This window comes from Pogoniulus pusillus, chromosome 22 (genome assembly GCF_015220805.1).
Source record: "Pogoniulus pusillus isolate bPogPus1 chromosome 22, bPogPus1.pri, whole genome shotgun sequence".
NCBI classification, from domain to species: domain Eukaryota; kingdom Metazoa; phylum Chordata; class Aves; order Piciformes; family Lybiidae; genus Pogoniulus; species Pogoniulus pusillus.
The window spans coordinates 7613889-7634990 of NC_087285.1; the positions used below are offsets into that span (position 1 = coordinate 7613889).

Here is a 21102-nt window from a genome sequence, read left to right on the forward strand (position 1 = left end):
AGCTGACAAACACGTATAATGGGGTGTTTTGGTGGTCGAACTGCTAATTGTATGTGAGCACACACACTTTCTTGGCAATGTTGTCGTGGTAGACCTGATAAGCTGCAAGAGGCTTATACATGTACTGGATTGCCCAGACATGTTTTTCAGCTCTCCCTTCTTCTGTTTTGGGGAGAAACAACCATGGGAAAGAGGACAAAAAACCTGGAGGCACTGAGTCTAAGGACTCTGGCCTGCCCAGACTTGTTTACATCCTGTGGCAAATAAGGTACACACTTAGTTTGTGCCTGCCTCATGCTAGGTTTATGCTCTTTCCAAATTTGGGTAAAGCAAGCCTATGGCTTCACATACTATGGTCAGGCTTGGCTAACTGCCATTCTTATTGGCTATTCTGTGTCCAAAGGCCCATTAATCTCAGCTACATTGAAAAAGGAGATACACAGATGTCAAACACAACATGCTCTGCTGTTTATCTGTGGTTGCTGTTGCCTGCTGCTATTGCTCTGTGTTTCTGGCAGTATACAGCCTTACTGCCTTACTCTTTGTCTGGAAACTCCACTGCCTTGAGTTTACCAGGAACAGACTCTAAATGCCTCCACACGATCAGCCTGCATAGCCATTGTGATACTGTGCTGAGACTGCACATCACAAGACATCCTGACTACACCTGAAACCCTCCTGCCAGGACAGGAAGTCCTGGAGATACACAGATTGTCCAGAGGACCAGGTCAGAGATAGTCTGCCTCCTTGCCTCAGAAACCTGGGGAGAATCAGAAGTCTCAGCAGTTGACAAGACAGTAACAGAATTCTCTGAAAGCTTTTGGGTACTGTCTGAAGCTGTAGGTAGCCCTGCGAGTCAGGAGATAATGTTTTGTAACTGCTTAAAGCCTCTTGTAGCTCACCATAGCCTTCTGCTGTAAGCAGAATGGAGCTCCTTGCATCCATGTAGCGGGCAAGCAGTATTGACTGCAAGCAGTATATATACTGACCACAGGAACCTTCTCTTTCAGTTCAGTTAATGTCTATATTTTTGCTGGTTATTTCTAGATACCATGTTATTATCTGTCCAAAGTTTCCATGGCCATGTGAAGAACCCATTGTTATTAAAATTAGTGGTCAGGGCTGGTGAGAGTTCTGAATATCAACATTAATAAGCAATATTAATTTTGGAAAAAATATTCTCACATTACCTCTTCATAACAAACATATCTTGCTGCAGTCTGAAAATTTGCAACTCTGACACTTTGAAATAAAGCAGTGGTCTGAAACTGAAATCCTGGCAACCATATAAGCCCTTCATTGATTTCTCTGCCTGCTGATGCTCTTCCACATTAGTGTGATCACACTGAAATCATGTCCTCACTTGCAGCTTGCACTTCCTTACCTGCTCTGGAATCCTAGATGGGAAGATGAGAAGGCATAGCTGCAGGAGGGCAAGCTCTCATTTCACTCCCTGCTTTGTTAGAAAAAAGATCTTTTTTGTGTGAAGACAAAACAAGCACACTTCAAACAAGAATAAGAAAACTATTGAGATCAGAAGCATAATATAGAGTGACAAATCATAGTATGGTTTCTGTTAGACAGGACCTTCAGAGGTCATCTCGTCCAAACGCCCTGCAGTTGGCAGGGACATCCTCCACTGGATCAGGTTGCCTAGAACCTTGTCAAGCCTGACCTTAAATATCTTCAGGGATGGGGCCTCAACTACTTCCTTGGACAACCTGTTGCAGTGTTTCACCCCCTTCATGGTAAAGAACTTGTTCCTAAAATCCAATCCAAATCTCCTTTGATTTCAAACATTGCCCCTTATCCTATCACTGTAGGCTCTAAGCAACATGATCTAGTGGAGGATGTCCCTGCTGACTGCAGGGGCAGTTGGACTAGGTGACCTTTGGAGGTCCCTTCCAACCCAAACCATTCCATAATTCTATGAATGAGAAGCTTTGGAAAAATAAATATTTTTGTCTTTGAATTTATTTCCTCTTTTTAATGAACTTTTAACTCAAATAATTACTTTGTGTTAAGAGTAAAAGTTTATATTTTTTCACTTGTGCAAGTTTTACAGTGAGATGATTAAATTAGTCTGCCATTTCTATTAAAAGAAGAATATACTCTGTGATGAGAAATTATAAAATTATACCTTTTTTGAACTGTGGACAGATATTTGACCATTCCTAATCATGCAGTTTCAATTCATTTAGTGCATGCAAGAAAGTAATAAAAGAAAAAAAAAACCTATTTTCTTATCAATATGTTTAACAAGCAGAGGTTGAGTCAAGGTCTGAATGCTTTGGAACTGTTAGGTTGCGAAAAGCTTGTTCAACATGTTTGTAGAGATTAGGGCAGTTGCAGGTTCAGAAGATGAATGTAGTCAAATAAATGTTTGACATGATATCCCTTAGGGTTATGATCAGTATTGAAAGTGCAGCAGTTACTCTAAGTTTTATAAGTTCAGGCATCAGTGATTTAAGAGAGTGTATTTGTGTCTGCATTGCTTGAAATGCCAGTTTCAAGTCTCAGCTAGATTCTTCCTCCTCTTGGAAGCAGGATAAAGACAAGCTGAGTACTTTAGCCATAATGGCGTCTTTTAGGTCTGAAATTAAAATGGGGTTCAGTTTGCTTTGCGTTAACAATTCAATGCTGACAATTGCTCAAAAAAATATTAACAAGGTTTTCTTTGTGTTTTAGTCAGGAACATTCCTTTCTGCTATTCTCAGCCTCTTTAAAAAGTGGCAGTACTTTGGCAAGGCTGGTAAAGCAGCTATCATGTAATGTGCAGGCTGAAAAACGCTGTCTGAGGTAAATAAAAATGTAAACCCTTTTCTTATTAGTACAGCTTCTAGTTCAAATGCAAGAGCAGCATGACTGCAGCCTCAACTCTTAAAATTGCTGTAAGAAGTGAGTTCATTTTCTGCAGTCTTGGGAGCTGATTGATCTTGTGCCACTTTTCTATGCTCTGTACAATCTAGGGTCTGTCATGAGAATAAATGAATAGTGCACTGTATTCTGCTTCTCCTTTAAGGTCTTTGTCATGAGATTCCACATTCTGCAGGTAGCATGCAATGCTGTAACCTTTCCTGTGAGAAGAAGATTGCTCAAAGTGGCACAAAATCAAAACATTTCGATGAAGAGCACTGAAACAAGACAAGTCTAAGATAAGTCTAAAACCAGGGATTCTTTCCTTGTCCCAGTCAAGATGGTGACTGGGGAGCTAACAACCAGCCAAGGTACAACTCCTGCGCCTAAAGGCGGAAGCTCTGCTGCACTGTTGTTATCCTTGGAACTGGGAGCCAGGTCTTCACATCCCCAAAGTAACTGCAGGTGTGTAAGCTTTTCAGGTATTTTTGGAAGTAGAAAGACTGGAATTGGACTTGGAGGAATGGACTTTCAAAGCGTTGCATGGCAGATAAGCACACAAATCACATTACTACTAATGGGATTTGTGGATATATATTTCATGCTGTGCTTTGAAAATTCATTCCATTCAGTTTATTGACATGCACAGGGAAGGAAATCAGTCAGCTGGGAGAGGAGAGTGTCACCAGTTTAAAAAAAAAAAGCTTTACTTGGGTCCCTCTATTTCTTCTGTATGAACACAGTGACAACGAACTGTCTTGTAGTCTTCCTCTTATCTTCTTTTTCATCCTTTGTAACATTTATTCAAAAGAAATTAGTTAGTAACCCCCAGCAGAAGTTTTGCTGCTGATTATAATACACTCAGTCATAGATCCTCAATGGTATTTTTATTAAACTCTTCTTTGTATGGATGCTTTAAAGGCAAAGCCCTGTTCTAAACAGTTTGTTGTGTGAAAGAGTTCATATGCTGAGGGTAAAATTATGGCTAATCCTATCCTTTGGACATGCTAAGGAGGATTCTCCCATTCTTCTCCCAGTCATTAGGTAATCAAGAGTAGAAAATTCTAGCAGTCTTGAATTTTAGGAGTGACATAATTGTTTCTCCAGCAAAGAAAAGTGTTACTTGTTCACGTTGTTTAAGACTGCCTATTTTAACAAAGACTCCTGTTCTCTTTGGTAATGATTTTCCAAGCACTTAAACTGGAGGAACCAGAGATTCGAATTTCCTGGAGATGCTGTTCCTTTCTGCCAGTAAGAGTGTGAAGGGGCATTAATGTAATTGTGAGGCCAAGTCCTTGAATGCAGCAGCTTTGACACAACTGCCTTAGCCATCACGCAAGACAAGGAGTCACATAGCCCAGTCTAGCTGCATACTGCTGTGCCTGTATTGCTCCTGCATATGAAGGCCAACCAACAAAATTATCAAGTAAAAAGTGGTGTCAACCTCTGTAAAACATTTATGACTTCCTGAAATCTGGCTTTGTCAGGTGTATTTGTTGCCAAGTCCAAATCCTGTGGCAGAAGAGTTGCACTGAATGTCTCCAGTGGTAAAAAAGATTTTAAAAGGCTTGCAACGTTGTCCCTCTGACAAAGCCTGGCTGTCCTCTACCTTGTTTCTGTTAACTTTAAGACATGGTAGCAAAATATGGATCTCAACCAAGATGTAGTCCAGCAAATTCTGATTGCATGTGCATGTCTGAACTCTCTGGTAACCTTTCCAGTTCTGAGAGGAGCTAGGGAAGGCATTTTACTTTTCATAGCTGCTCAATACTCCATGCTCTTCAGCCAGAGAAGAGACACAAGAGTAGTTCTTAGAATCAAGAGTAGTGCTTTTAGACACCATGCAGGTTTTTCTGTGGCATTGCTGCACTGCTCTTTTCTGGCTTTCAGACCCCTGCTATTCCTGGCTCGGGCATCTCTTGAGGAGAGGTTGTCAGTTGTGATGAATTGTGCATTCATTTCCTAACAGGGGCAAGTAATCACTAGGGAATGAGCCTAACACACTCATTTCACTTGTGACTTGGGTTGAACTTGAACCTGTTTCTCCAGAGGAATGGTAGTAGAATGTTAAACTACTATTTTTCTAGTCTTTTAAGTAGCTGTTATTGTATGAATAACAGTTGAGATCAATGAGATCAGTTTTTGGCATTTCTAGAGTTCTGTGGCATAATCAAGAAGTAGTAACCCATAAAGAACCACGAGTCTCAGAGTAGTACAGTTTATTACCAAGTAAGCATTCAGTCATGTTTAACTTTTTAAGTTACCTGGAAGTTACCCAGAATCATTAAAGACTAAACTTTTTGTCTTCATACAAACACTGTGGTGCATTAAACCAGTGTAAAGGCAGCACGAAGTCTTGGTTGGTGGTTTTTTTAATGGATGTGCAGACAGTTCTCTGACCTGTGTACACTATGAAATTACATGCTGCTAAGATTTATTAGGTACCTTTTGCTTCATTATGTCTGTGATTCATTGGGCCTGATTTGGGTATCACAATGATGGTGCTCAAGACTTAAGTATTAAGCGTCACACCTTGTTCACTCCATGAGCAGACAGAAGGGAAAATTCTAGTGTTTCCTTTCCCCTATAATAGTCTACATGTAGCAAATGTGCTTTTAGTGTTTAGTTGCTAATGCACATCATATAATGGAGCAATTTCTGTTTCACATGAAAAGAGGTTGGTCTGTTGCAGTTAAATATAACATGACTAGATAGATCTTGATGAAGTGAGATCATAGTTTGATGGGTTAATTTTGGATGACAGTATTTTAGGGTTTAGTAAGCATGACAACTTGGAAAATTAATACATGGAAACATTCTGATTCCTGTTCACTTTTATCATCTTCTCATCTTTCTAAATTGCTTAGGGAGTACTGAGTTTTCTAAAAAGCAAGCGGTGTGTATCATCCAGACCTGAACTGGGGTGGTGCAGTAGCAATGGGGAAACTGGTGGATCATTAATCTGCCTATTTCTCCCTTTAGGAGAATACTATAGAGTACAGGATTAAGTGCAAAACTTAACTGACCTGCCTGTTGGCAGACACAGACTTGTACTACAGGGAGATATGTAGCACGTGAAGGCACCAGAGGTCTTTCATGTAAAAATACACAGTCAAGAGTAACAGGAAAGCGCAAAGGGAAGATGGAGAGTTTCCTGAGCTTGGGAACCATGGTACCTTAACCTCCGAATGGAGGGCACGTGGCGTTTGTGGCCAGAACAAGAGGAGGCTGAATGAACCACTCAGAGAACATTCAAGAAAGTTTTGCATGCAAGTTCTGTCATTTTCCTGTGGATTTGTATACCTTCAGGGATTTCTTAAAATAAGAGGTGATTCACTCGAGCAAACTCTGTCTTATGTAAGTCTGAGATTGATCCCTGTCAGCTCTACCACCTGGAGTGATGAACTAGTTCTCTGATTTTGTTCTTGATGGGCATGTAGGTTTAGCTTTCATGTGCTTTCTCTTTGCCTGTACGTGTGTGTTGCTAGGGTGGGAGTGAGAGGCTGATTATTGCTTTTTATCTAAACCTCAAAGCTTTTACTTCAAAATTTATTGTTTATATAGTCTGCTTTTTTTAGATACTATAAATACATAATTTGGTATCTTGAGTTACTAGATCTTAGTGTTAAATGAACCAGATAAATGTTTGCAAACCAGATGCCAGAGACAAGAACTTAGAAAATATGCTTAAATGTTGAGAAGGAAAAAGGAAACAAACTTAAATAATACTACAAAAGACAGAGAGGTGCCTATACAATACAATTTATGAATGCATCATACATGTAACAGATAAATCAGCACTTTTTTCTGTTTTAAACCTTCAGAGATATGTTTGTCCCTGAAGCTATAATCTATAAACCAAATGTTTGGAAATGCATTTGAATAAATGGGCTGAGCTGAAAAATCAGTACTCATCTCAATGACCAGCTTTGGATCTAGTTGAGTATTTCAACTCAGTTGTCTGGTGAATATAACTTGGAGACAATGTAGCCAGTACTGTAATACCTGGTGGAAGTGTGTTGTGGGATAAGAGGACAGAGTCACAGCACCGCAGGTTATTTAGTTGCAATTTTTAAAATGCTAAATAGAAAAAAGAAGGAAAAAAGAAAGGAGTCAGAAATTCACTCTCCTGAGTTTCTTCTCTAACACATTTGCACTTAACTGCTGAGTGGATTGTTGTATTTCTAATTAAATGGGCTTCTACTTATTCCTTTGCTGGAGGCACTTTTTGTTTGATTAACAGAACAAAAGGTTAATCATATAAATTTCCTATCTCTGAAGCAGGGGAGGATAGGTAGCTCCTTGTAGTCTGTGCTGGTTGCCAGTCAGGTTTACTGTATGCAGTACAAACACAGAGCTTCCCGCTCAGGCCCCTCTGACACACTTTTCTCGTTGTATTTTTGCTGGAAGGTGAACGCTCCTCATGTCTAGAGCTGTCTTCATGGAAATTTGTAATTTTTTTTCTCTGTAAGGGACTATAGCAGATGTGCAAATCCCTGCCCTGTTAGGAAGAAGCTCCTCTCTAATGTGTGTCTATGATTAAAACATTGAGCAGTGGAGCTATTAATGAATTCATGGTGTACTTGTAAGCAGATGGATCAAAGTTCTTCTTAATACCGTGTTAATAAGATCTTTTATAATTCCTTGTCTGAGTTTACCTGGTAATTATAAGTTAGCAACTATAGTTCTCTTGGCCAGACTATTAGTTATGATTTCCCTATCTCTTTGTTGTGAGGAATGGTTCACACTCGAAGCAGCAGACTTTGATCTCTGCAAGTGACCTACATTTATGGTTACACTTGCAATAAAAGAAAAAACCCTACAACTTTGAACAGATGCTGAGAGTATAAAACACAAAAGTCTAATTCTCCTCTATGAGTTGTTTTCATTTGGGGGCTCTGAGATTCACTTAATCTTTATGCATTCTGATTACAGGGGTGGGCCAGATGAACTCTGTCTTTGGATTTGTGGTGTGTGGGCATCATGTAGGAAGTGCTGACAGCACAAACACACCACAAGCTGCTCTGCTACCTGGTGTCCCCTGGCCCTCTCACATCTCCAGCAGAGATGATGTCTCTCGCTCGATGCGGGAGAGTCTGTGTAAGCTAGCAACCTGTTTGCTGTTTCAGATTTATGAATAATTTTTCAGTTACATTGCCATACTTGAGAAGTATTTGCTTGAGATACGACTGAAAAGCCTTTTAAAATGATTGTTTTGGCAAAACGAGAAAGTTGCAGTTGAATAAAACATAGACTCTCACAGAGCTTTTTTTTAATATTTCCCAGGAATCTTAAATAATTATTTCAGAAACAAATATTGAGTAGTTTTGCAGCAAAGCATCATTCTCAGCTTCATACTTAGTATTTTGTAACGTACTAGATGCTTGAATGTAGTTTCAGGTTTTTTTGTTTCTTCATAGTAAATATGCCTTGCACATTCAGCATGAATGCAAAATCTGGCACCGGCCCTCTTCACACAGCATCTCCTGATGTTAGTTACTGTTCTTAGACATCTGCTTGGTCTGTAGATATGTCTAGGGGAAGGTGATGTTATGAAAGCTGTCTTGCTTCTCAGCTGCTTTTGTCAGAAACAGGGAGGTGTAACCCTGCAGAAATCATGTGCTGAGCTTTCCAAGAGCTGGGACAGATGGATCATGACTGTGGGGTGTGCTTCTGTCTCTTGAGTTTTAGAAATATTTGTATGAATAGGTCACATCTAAATGGCTACCATGTACCCAGAGATTATCTGAGTGAGGTCTCAAGCACTGTAAATAGCAGCTTCTGTGATAAGTCTTTTGCCCTACCTATCCTGAACACTTGGCTTTGTGGCCTCTGCTGGTCTGTCCGGGAGCACGTCCCCTCTTCCACAATTGCTTGTGGCTGGATGCCAAGTATCTGCAAAACTGACATAGATCTGCCGCTGCAGAAGTGAACAGTTACGAGGGACCCATAACCACATCTGTGTTCTGCCCCTGAACTGGCAGTGAAGCTCCTCAAGCAGCATCTCGGCTTGTGACTGAAAGGGTTGTTCTCCGTGGTCGATAGGTTTACATACATCCCGAGTAAACAGGGAGAGTGCCGGTGGTGAACATCAAGCTTTGTGGGAGGGGGAGGAAGCCATAGGGGTAGCAGGATGGAAGTACGGACATGTGTTCGGGTAGTTTCTGTTTGCACAAGGAGAAGATGCGCATTGATCCACTAGCAGAATGATTGAGACTTGGCAAGACTCATGCGTTATCCTAGAAACATAAAATCCATTGGGGTGGAAGGGACCTTTAAATGTCCTCTACTCTTAACCCCTGATAGGGACGGCAACACCAGAACCTGGGCTGGTCGTTCCCTTCTGCGGCTGGACGCGGTGGTTTGTGTGTCAGTAGCGCAGAAGACCTGGTAACAAAGCATGCAAATCATCAGGGCTTTGCCTTTTTTTAACGTGTTGAGGCTCCTCGGAGACAAGTCTCACTACCGCGTTTCCAGAAAGCTGTTTGAGCAAGCCGAGCCTCCGCCAAGGTTCTCACCGTCTCGCTTTGTGTCTCCCCGGCAGCGATGCACCTCCTGGGGCTGAACTGGCAGCTGCGCCCGGCCGACGGACACACCTTCAGCAACGGGCTGCGGCCCGCGCTGCCCGCCCAGGACGGGCCGCCGGCGACACCTGGCGGCAGAGGTGAGGCCTTGCGGGCAGCGCGCCGGGCCGGGAGCGCTGGGCTGGGCTGGGCTGGGCTGGGGGCGCGGCGGTGCCAGCGGGTGGGCGCGGAGCGGCTCTCTGCTGCCGTCGCCGCTGCGCTGCCCGCTGCTTACTCTGCACGAAAGCTTGGCGTTTCTAGACCCTCACCTGATAATCGTCGGTAGCGTAACCGGCGGGACCCGGGAAGGAGTTGTCTTCTCTGTACTCGGCAGTGGGGAGGGCACACCTTGCGTGCTGGGTTCCGTTTTGGTGTTCTCACTGCAAGGACATTGAGGTGCTGGAGCAGATCCAGAGAAGGGCAACGAAGCTGGTGGAGGGTCTAGTGAAAAAGTCTTAGAAAGGAGCAGCTGAGGGAACTAGGATTCTTTAGCCTGGAGGAGAGGAGGCTGAGAGGAGGCATTCTTGGTTTCTACAACTGCTTGGATTGAGGTTGAAGCTAGATGGGAGTTCAGTCTCATCTCCCTAGCAACAAGTGACAGGATGAGAGGAAATGGCCTCAAGTTGCAGCAGAAGATGTTTAGAATAGACTGCATCTTACAAGAAACTTCACCAAAAGGATTCTTAAATACCAGACCAAGTTTTCCAGGGAGGTTGTTGAATCCCCATCCCTAGAAATGTTTAAAAGATGAAGAGATGTGGTGCTAAGGGCAATGGTTTAGCACTGTACTTGGTAGGCTTAGGTAACGTTGGACTTGATGATCTCAGAGGTCTTTTCCAACAATGGTTTTTCTGTGAAGAGGTACTTGGTCACAAACAATGTATGCTTTACTGGCTATACATCTTGTTTCCAGATATAGCTTAGATATCTCAGAGAAAAATCTGGACTTTAGTACAAGTATACTGTACTATTTGAGAGAAGCCAACAACTTGGGCTTCCAGCCAGAACCAAATCTCTGTTTTTTCTTCTTTCTTAGACAAGAACTACTTCTAGTGATAGAAAGCATCCAGGACAGCAGGATTTGACCCATAGTGAATAATCTGTCCTGTGATATTAGTATGAGCAATGTGTTCCAGCAGAGAATGACAGAGGTGGGGCAGTGAGAAGAATGGGGAAAGATCTAGAAAGAGAAGTATTTTCTGGAGTGGACAAAATGTGATAAAAATACAGAGACATGACATGTTGTGAAAAGAATTGTAGTACTTCAAATGAGATGCACTTGCAGGCGAGGGTCAGGTGTATGCTTTGCTACATCATGACAAAGCTTTCCCTGGTTGTTATGAAAATGATGGTATGATGACAAAGCACTGTTTTGAGTAGTCAAGGCACCGTACAGGCTTTAGCATGTGCTGTGAAGATGGGATGGAATCATTGAAATGGGAGATAAGACCACTTGCTACTGGTCAGCAGAAGAGTTTGTTTGGAGCTGAACATAGTCTTGCTCTCAGGACCTGTTAAACTTACTGATTACCAAGAGTTATAAACAGATGCTAACACAAGATACTTCTGTTAGATATATTGGGGGGGGGGGGGAGGGGAAAATCTTTTATCCTGTTGCTGCATCTCAACTTATTCATGTCTTCCATGGAGGGACTAATGTTGGCTTCCTCCTTTTCAAGGAATCCTGCATCCTAGTTAAATTGGCTTGGCTTTCATCTCTGACACACTGTAGGTCAAACTAGATGAGCAGCACATCCCTAAGTACGAGGCAGAATACTTACATTCTGCTGAACTTCTTCCAGATTGTGCACAGGTGAGAGACCCTATGGTTTCAGTCAGGAACCTGAAGAGCTCGGGTTTGCAATTATGGTCGCTTAGCAGACAACTGCAGTGTTTAACACGTTTCCAAATTCCCTCCCCTGCAGGTTTTTGTTGCCGTCTATGTACAAATATAGGGCAGCAGGATTGCTGAGTTGGAATGTGCTCATCTGCCTGGGGCACTTCAGTGCAAATTCTGGCAGTTTATCCCAGCCCTACTCTAATTAGCTTTGCACATTTGAAGAGGCGGAGATGCTGGCTGTTTTGGGAGTGGTAACCTCCTGTAGAGGAGACAAGGAGACAGAACTGCTAGTTATGTCTTAAATTGCTGCAGTTAGCTTTCCTCAGTGCATGTTGGAAAAGTTTACTTGTTCTTCTGACATTTTCTAGAAGGTTGCTGAGATGCTGATAATCTGGGGGAAGAGGAGAGAACAACATTTAGACAAGTTATCTTCCACAGAGGAATAATATGAATGACAGGTTTGGGTGAACACAAGGAATATCTAAAACACAATTCTTACAGCAAGCAAGGGTGAAAAGTTTTTCAATCTCACCTTTCCTTTTATTATGTCCAAGTTAATACTGCTGTTCCAGCAGTTTTTAGGAAAGCCTCTGACAGCTTTTAACACAACAACCATTTCAAGGCTCAGGACCCTGGCTGTGAAGAGTGACCTTTCTATAATTGACACAACTCAGGATGAAGCCATTCTTTTCAAAACATGGGTCTCCCAAAGAAACCTTTAACCCCTAGACTGAGAACGGCCACTTAGACACAAGCTGTGCCTACTCAGCAAGCAAGGCATTTGAAAGTAGAGCAATTTGAAAGGGAGGAAAAAAGAAGGCAAGTATTTCAATTTGATCTGCTTGTTCCTTATTAAGAGACTAAATTCTAGTATGGAATAATAAAACTGCAATTTAAGAGGAATGTAAATTACTTTATTACTGCATTTTCCTATCTGAACGAAAACAAAATTCACTATTAAGATAACACAGTTGCAGGGGTTTTGCAGTTACACACTACATCTCCCTAATTCTGGGGGTGTCTGAAAGAAGTAGGCAAGAGCCATGGGTACAAAAATCCTCAGTGCTGCTGTAAAACTGCAAGTGAAGCCTGCTGTGCCCTGGCTGTGAAAAATGCAAGAGGTAGATCTTTTGGGTTTGCCTTTAGGCTCTGGAAGTTGTGCTGCTCTAGGGATTTAGATTGAGTCAAAAGTAAAGAAAAATTGCCTTCTAAATGCAAATGATAAGGTAGTACTCCTTCATAGTACATTAAAACCAAAAAGCTGACACTGCCATGGCGTTGCTAAAGGGATGAGGTATATAGTGATGACATTCAGAAAAGCTTTCTGAGAGGGAAGTCTGCTTGTCTGTAACAGGTGCATGAGGGTAATCTTAGAGTTTTGCTATAAAAGTTGGACTAGGGAGGGGGAAGCATGTTTGGGAATAATTGCTTCTGCATGAGGAGTGAATTAGATGACCTTAGAGGATTTTTTTTCTATGCCTAGATTCTGTTAATCTGTGCCAAAAAGATATTGTACATTTAATACTAGGTAGTAGGCAAGACACATACACACACACACACATATATATAAAAATATGTAACTGTCAGTGTGCTGTTTCCTTTCTAATGGACAGATGCACTATAAAAGTCAACTTTAATCATTTCAGAGGGCAGCTAAGATAAACTACCCTTTATGGGGAAATATCCAAACTGTCTCCAGTTGCAGATCTGAGAAAAGAATGCTTCAGTGCAGAGTTTCTCATTTACAATATATTGCTTTTGGTGTGCTCACAAATTTACCAGATTTCTTACTCATTCAACATTGACTTAGTATTTTTTATCTTATTTGCTATAGTGAGGTTCTGTAAAGCTGAAAAGCCCAATAAAAGATTGTGGTCTCTGATCCTAGAAACACCTATTTTAAAAGACACCAAAGATAATTAGCAGGCAAGGATTGCAAACCTGAAGGATCACTTCCATTACTGTTAGATATACTGACTAATTGGAAGAGGTAGCTTTGGGTTTGTGTTGTAGTAGCCATGTAATCTAGAGTTGGTCTCTCTTTGGACCAACCAGCTTGATCCAGGTTCATGCTCAGTTTTTGAGATACTTCATTAAGGCTGCCACAATCTGTGGGTTTCAATTACAGTTAACTAAGTGGTAAACTATTGAAGTGTCATGAAAAAAAATCTGGGCTCCAGTTCTCAGAATCAGCATTGTAATTATTCAGCAATAATAAAATTAAGACAGTTAAATTTGCTGTTAAATTTGGCACCATCTTACTTGCTTAAGATAAGAGAGGGTATGAACACATTTCTGCTAATGTAGCAGCAAGTTGACTTGAACAGACATGGAAAACTAAACTCAGCAGTCATTGTGAAGCTGTATGGGTTGTCTTCATCTCTCTCCAAACGATGTTGAGATCTCTGCCAGAGCTGCAGCTCTGAGTCACGTTTTGATGTGCACACAGAAATTACTATTCTCTAGTAGTTTAGATGCTAGCAATGCATCAGGCAACATGGAAGAATGTGATGGTATGGGGGTTACCCCGCCCCTCCCACACTTTGTATTTGCCCCAGCTAACTCAGACGGACCCTGGGAATATAGATGAAGCAATTTATTTACAGCTAGCAGAATTTACAAGCAGCTATTTACAATATATACAGTTATATACAATTATATACAGAAATATACAAAGGATAAACAATACAAAAGCACAACTCCCCTCCCAGAAACCTGAGTCCCCAGGAGGGGCTCTCAAACCACCCCAACACCTCCCCCGGCCCCTCTCAACCTTACCCCAGTTCTCAGGAAGAAGAGAGGTGCAGCCAAGAGGTTAGGGAGCAGGGTTAGAAAGCAGTGATGTTAGAAAGATGTGTCTCGGTCTAAGGCAAAAGCAAGAGAAGAGACAAAATGGAGAAAAAGTCTTTCTTCTTCCCAGAGTTCTCAGCGAGACTGTGAGAGAAGTTGACATCAATTGTTTTCATTTCACTGCCTGTTATCTAGTTCTTTTACCAAAACATTCCAGCTTGCTTCAAACTAGCACAAAGAAGTAAACAAAATGATTAAATGGGAGTATTTTCCACCCTTACATATTGCTAAGTTTGGGTTCTGATACAGATAGAGTAGATCAGATACAGATAGATGTGACTGCCTGAGACACCAGTGCTACCTCCAGTTCTGTTCCTGCTGAAGCCTAAGAGTACTCACTAGAGAGTATAAGGAGTAGGAAACCACCGAAGACAGCTCTGTTATGTTGCAAAAGATGAAATATGAAAACCTCATACCTCATTAACAGTGTAAACAGCATAAATCTTTGGGTTTCTACTGTTTCCTTCCAGACGCTTTGAAACAGATGATCAGAATGTAATAACAATCAATGTATCTTAAATGTCACTTCCGTTCCCTTCCCTCAATTTAATCAAGATGTGCCGTCATTTTCCAGGTGGATTAATCTTATTAAGTAGTTATGTGGCTAATGTAATGTAGGTCTTAATTAACACATTAGGAAGCATAAGCATTAATATGGACGCTCTGAAGGCTTGCAGATGTGGTCTTCTGAAAATACAGTAGGCTCTAGGGCTGCCTTAGCAAAAGTAAACTGTGTGACTAAGTTCAGAACAGGAGAGTTTTGATTTCGTGGTTGTGTTGATGGTGATAGCATGAGCTGCTGTGTTTCAAGTTAGCTGAAGTGTATTGTACATGATCAGAGATGATTGTTATGTTGGTGTAGAAATTCAAGCTAGCATGTATTTGTTCTTTGTGAACTGTGGCACACAGTCTCAAATTGTGCCAGGGAAGGTCTAGGCTGGATGTTAGGAGGAAGCTCATCCCAGAGAGAGTGATTTGCCATTGGAATGGGCTGCCCAGGGAGGTGGTGGAGTCACTGTCCCTGGAGGTGTTCCAGACAAGCCTGGATGAGGCACTTAGTGCCATGGTCTAGTTGATTGGACAGGGCTGGGTGATAGGTTGGACTGGATGATCCAACTTGGTTGATTCTATGATCTTAATTTTATTTCAGTTATAATTTGCTTCTGTTTCTGCAAACCGTGGATCTTGTGAAACCATGCCCACGTGAATGTGAAGATAAGTTTTAACGTGTGTCAGAGTATTGAGGCCTATTTCTTAATTCCACCTGCAGGGAGAAACTGACTGCAGCTGAGCCAGGGCAGCGGTCTCCCAACAGACACTCTGTTTGCAGAATTTCTCTCCTTTCACCATAACAAAAATAGGAGATACTGACCAGGAAAGCTGAGATTTTAGTTTTGTTCCAGAAGCTATTTTTACTGGACTTCTGAAAGCTCATACAAATTCAGAAGCTTCCTTCCCCTTCGCTTGACAAAGCAGAGCTCATTAGTCCCTCAGGATCTTCAGCGTAACTCAAGTTCAAGATATGTCATAGCAGCTTCTCCAGACAAACTCTTATTTCCTGGCTTTTGACTTGGTTGTAGGTGTGGGGATATGTTTTGCAACAGCAGTCAATCCGTTGTACAGATGGAATCTGTTTTGACCTAGGGCACTTACATAGTAGGAGTAGGTATTGTGAAGTGTAAGTTCTTACAAGAATTGGAAGTGTAAGTTCATACAGGAAGTGATCAGTATGGGAAGAGCACATAGCAGTGATTTTTCCATGGAAGAAATATATAGAGAGAAGACATTTTCTTCTTTTTTTAAGTTTCTGACACAATAAGAAATGCCTGGCCATATAAGTAGCAACTTCACCTGAGGGAAAAATCAAGCTGTCACTGGAAACCATGGTAATTCCTATTCACTCTCTTGTGGCCAAAAAGGAAAAAAATAATGGCATGTATTTTTAGATTGAATCATTTCCTTAACACAACTGTCCCATAATGCCTTTGGAATTCGGAGTCATCTGTTAAAATCTCTAACTAAATAACAAACAACAGAAGAACAAGTTAGGTAAAAGGTAAGGAAAGCTGTGTCTGCAGCAGTGATGTGTAAGAAATGCAGAGGTACAACAAGAGAAGCGAAAGAGGCTTCTCTTTAACCAACATGGGTGATATTTATTCCTTGTATTAAATCTGAAATTCTTCAGATTGTCTTAGTAGTTCATTATAGATCTGTTGCAGGGGTTGTTCTGCTAGATCTTTTTCATGAGTGTTATCAACATGCAATTTACAGTCATCAGTGTTACAAAGGCACGCAGTCAAAGCACTGGAGCTAATTGCTGTTTCAGTGTGATGTCTGGAGCGTGACACTGCTGGTAGCCAAATTTCATTTGTATTTTTAAAATTTTAGCAACAGTATGGGAGGAGGTGTAATAAGTAGCCTACTATATTTACTTTCAGTGTTCTGCCTCTGTAGCTGACGCAGCTTGACATCAGTTAAATTAAAAGCTGACTGGGCGTGTCCTATCCGCTGCCACTTTGGAACTGACCCCCAGCTCAAAGATGAGGCCTGCTGACAAGTTAGCAGGAGGAGTTTGCATTGCTGTTGTCATATATTGCCTATTTGATAACTTTGAAGACTAATATGCATGAGTGTTAAAACAGTCTTTTCAAATGCATATGCCAAAATAGTAATTCAGCTGGGTAAATAACACAGCAGTTTAAATGAATAAGGGTTATTTAGTTTATAAATATATGTTTGGCTGAGTGATTGAAATGGCTCCCCTGGGTAAGATGAAGAAGTATGCTTTTAAAACTCTATTTACTTGATTTACTTGTTTATAGAGATGAAATCACAGGGAAAAGAAATCAAGTATCCATGGGGTTATGAGATAAACAGGCAAAACTTTAAAACAGTGTCACCCACAGCAGAGATAACGATGTTGGGGTTTATCTGTTCACAGTAGTACAAGTTGTTTGGGTTAGTCTTTTTTCCTTGATTTGTCAGTTTGTCATATGTGTAACTTCACTGAAATGCAGCTGATGTTCTTTGAATGTCATCTGCAGTGGTCCATCGTAAGAGAAAAGCTTCTAAAAATAGCTGGAGGGGGTTGAGTCAGCCAGCAAGATAAATGCTCTGCATTAGGAGGTGAAAACTGAAGGGAGCTATAAGAAAAAGTTTGAGAGTCTCTAGAGACAGAATTTGTAAGTGAAGCTGTTAGTGCAGAAAAAGACATTGCAAATGTAAAGCTAGAATGATGTTCTGCTTTTCAGGTTAAACAAAATACAATTCAGCCTATTGACTAAGGAAAGAGGTTCAGTGGTCATACCTACTTTGCATTTCATTTCTGTGTTACCTGAGGAGGAAGGAACATGAAGAGGCTAATACCCCCTGTAGTATTTTTCATAGAATCATAAGATGGTTTGGATTGGAAGGTAACTCAAAGATCAACCAGTTCCAACCCCCTGCCCTAGGCAGGCACACCTCCCACTAGAACAGGTCGCTCAAGGCCTCATCCAACCTGGCTTTGAACACCTCCAGGAAGGGAACAGCCACAACCCCTCTGGGCAGCCTGCACCAGTGTCTCACCAGCCTCGCTGTAAAGAACTTCTTCCTAACACCTAGTTTAAATCTCCTCTCTGCTAGTGTAAACCCACTCCCCCTTGTCCTGTCATTACCAGAACATGTAAATAGTCCCTATCCAGCCTTCCTGTAGGCCCCTTTCAGACACTGGAAGGCTACTACAAGGTTTCCTCAAAGCCTTCTCTTCTCCAGGCTGAAGAGCCCCAACTCCTGTAGCCTGTCCTCATCGCAGAGCTGCTCCATCCCTCTGGGCATCTTCATAGTCCTCCTCTGGACTCACTCCAACAGATCCATCTCCTTCTTGTGCTGGGGGCTCCAGAAGCGCACACAGTACTCCAGGTGGGGTCTGACGAGAGCAGAGTAAAGGGGGAGAATCCCCTCCCATGTCCTGCTGACCATGCTTCTCTTGATGCACTCCCGGACACGGTTGGCTCTCTGGGCTGCACATGCACACTGCCAGCTCCTGTTGAGCTTTTCATCAACCAAGACCCTCAGGTCCTTTCCCTTTTATGTGACATTACTCATCTTCAAGGTGGGATTTTTAAATAGATTCTTATTAATATTTCTTTTTTTCAAGTAGTCATCCTAGAAGATTAGGATCACGACCAACTTGGGTGCGTTGACTGTGTCAAAGCAAGGAGCTGAGCCAAGTGCTGCCACTAGTTTTTGGTCTCATATCAACAAGAGTAATTCAGCAAGAATTTATGAGAGTGTGATTCAGTTGTGCATAATCTGTAGAGATCTAATAGCTTGATGGGCTTAGAGCTTTACAAGTTTTCACTTAAACTTGCATATATAGGAAGTATGTTTTAGTACAACTTCAAGTCTTTTTCTCCATTGTCTTATTTCAGCATTGTAACATAGTGCCCTAAAAACAGGCAGTTGTATATTAAGTACTGAAAAGCAAAAATAGGGATCCCTTTGAGCATGCTGAAGGTGAGGCAGCAGCAGCAGTTTCTCCCCTGCATGGGTGAGCTGAATATAGAGCAGAAATACTACATGCTACAGAAGCAAAGACTTGAAAATAGGGGATCATCCATCTGTGCCACTCTTTGTTGTAGGTTATGCCTTGATCACTGGTGTTAGTTGCTTATCTGACCTGCCTTTAAAATCCTCTGATGTGCTGAACCCATACAACCATCAGTTCTATCCGTAGGTGGATTTTCCAGAGTCAGTGAAATGTTCCAGGAGTCTTTTGGACAACTAGAAACGAGGTCATTCATGTTGTGGAGCTAATAAAGAGTATCTGTGGGGAAGTGCTTCCAAAGATAATGCCAAACTCAGTGTTACAAACCTGAGTCATGTCTCTAGGCTGATTAATAATTACAAATTCCAGTACCCTATCTGCAGTTGTCACCAATTTGTCAGCTAACAAGTTCAAGATATTAATGAGAAATTTAAAGGAACAGTCTTGCTCTAGTAAATTATATGGTGCATGATGAAACACTGGAGTGTAACTCTGGTTGAAGTCTGGAATATTCTCTCTTTGGCTTAATTGATGTATTCAGGGAATCCTGACTCGTGAAAAAATGTCCTTTCCGAGGCAGAAATGTAAACCAGAGTTTTTGAAAACTGAAGTAGACTTACAGCTAGTTGGAATCTTTGATTTGTGCTCTAATACGAGCCATATCTCCACTCCACTCTAGAACTGTATTAAAAAGTATGAAATATCATGTATATACTGTGTTAATAACTATAGAGATAAAATGTTGCTTATAAAGAAGGTAAATTAAAAGATTCCAGCATTAGAGAAGGCTACAACTCCAGATTCTCACTCATTTCATGCATGTATTTCAGAAATAGATCACACTTAGTATTCTTTATGCCAAAGATTTGCATTAAATGCTATGGTCTGGAGAGGTTTTGTTATAGACCTGAAATTAATCAAACTGTAAACAAACCATCTAACACAGATAATTCATTGAGTATTGTCCTGGCTGACAGCTGAGTCCCACCAGGCCAGTTACAACAGAGGGGTTTTCTCCTTCTCTCCTCCTCCCCTCTGGGTGGGCAAAAAGGAAAGGAGGTGGGACAGCAAAAATGTCAGTTGAGACAAAGACAATTCACTACTCTGTGGCAGTGGTGTCAGGGGAAGCTGTGTAAACCCACACTGCCATTGTGAAGTTAGTGTTGTACTCAAAGGAGGCGAAAGAGCTCACAGTCTTCCTAGCTCTGCCAGTGATCCCAATATAGCTCTGAACAGGTGATTTGATGTGCTCTGTGCTTGCTTTTCCTGTCCGTGTGGATAAGGACTGATGTAAATTCTTGTGAGCTGTTGCTTGACTCCGCTGAGGCAGGAGCTCTGAGATCTCCTCTGTTGCAGTGATCAATTAGACATGAAATCATGTCGTCTTTATGAAACGCTTTGTGTTAGAATCACGGTTACTAGCCGTGTTCTTGGGCAGCTCTAAAGGCACACTACTTGACATTCTCAGCCACTTTTCCTTTCTTTGCAGCCTGCCTTTGCATATTCTGCTTTCTGCTTTCCTTAGCGCCGTGATGTTATTGTGGGCCCATTAACATAGGAAATTGAAAAAACAAACAAGTTGCCAAAACCCAGATAGCAGTTGGTATTCAGAGCATTCTTTTACCATTTCAAAACACTGCCAGCATATCTGTTTCATTATGTACAAGTGTAAGTGCTGCTAACATAGATAATTTGGAATCTATAATTGAAACCGTGATTTTGCATCTCTCTCAATTAAAGATAGTCCAGACAGGAAAGCTGTTATGTACATACCTGCTGAAATTATATGTCATTCTGTGCCATCCTGTTACTGTCCTGCAATATTGGGCTATATTTCCAAAGTAACTTGCCATTTGTTGAAAATACCATTAACAGCATGAAAAAAACATAAACATTGAGCTTTTAATAAATACTGTTAGGTTCTATTGGAGGTAATGCTGCTATCCAGCTTTTATTAATAGTGATATTAATGATACCTTCAAACTTCTATGATTAACAGATACCTTCTGCAGTGGTCTTGGTCTTTATAGTGCCTGTTGTAATAATTTTTAAATAGATTTCTCACCATGTTGTTTGAGAATATGGAACACAGAATTGCACCATGCTGCATACTGTAGCTTGAAAGCCCTGCTGACTCTTCATGTACTGCACTCTGTGTTTAAAATATGGGTAGCTTCAGAACCATCTTGTTCAGCTGAGAACAGGAGGGATTGCACAGTGTTTTAAAGGTTGACTGTTGCATGGGCTGGAAGCCAGAGCACTTAACCAGAAAAGTCTTGTATCTTGTCTACAGTAATGCATACTGAAGAACCATCAGATGATGGATTTTCACTAAGCACAGCACAAGGGAGAAAGACCTATAGATAGTCCCTGCTTCAGGCAGAGAGAACTTAAAAGGCAACTAACTTTCTTTCAAGGAGAAGATGTGTGTTAGAGAACAGAAACTGTCCCTTAAACGCTTCTTT

The 21102-nt window shown here is 41.4% G+C and overlaps 1 protein-coding gene across 50 annotated transcripts in view; it reads left to right on the forward strand.

Moving 5' to 3' along the window:
* Positions 1-21102, forward strand: part of TENM2 (teneurin transmembrane protein 2) — a 1869083-nt gene that overhangs the window by 1732056 nt on the left and 115925 nt on the right. For 47 of the 50 annotated variants that reach the window (XM_064161561.1, XM_064161557.1, XM_064161558.1 and 44 more), the window contains one exon: positions 9401-9520. The exons of the other annotated variants lie outside the window; for them this stretch is intronic. In XM_064161561.1, coding sequence (XP_064017631.1) covers positions 9401-9520 — 120 coding nt within the window. The remainder of the gene's footprint in view (positions 1-9400; positions 9521-21102) is intronic. 50 annotated transcript variants of the gene reach the window in all.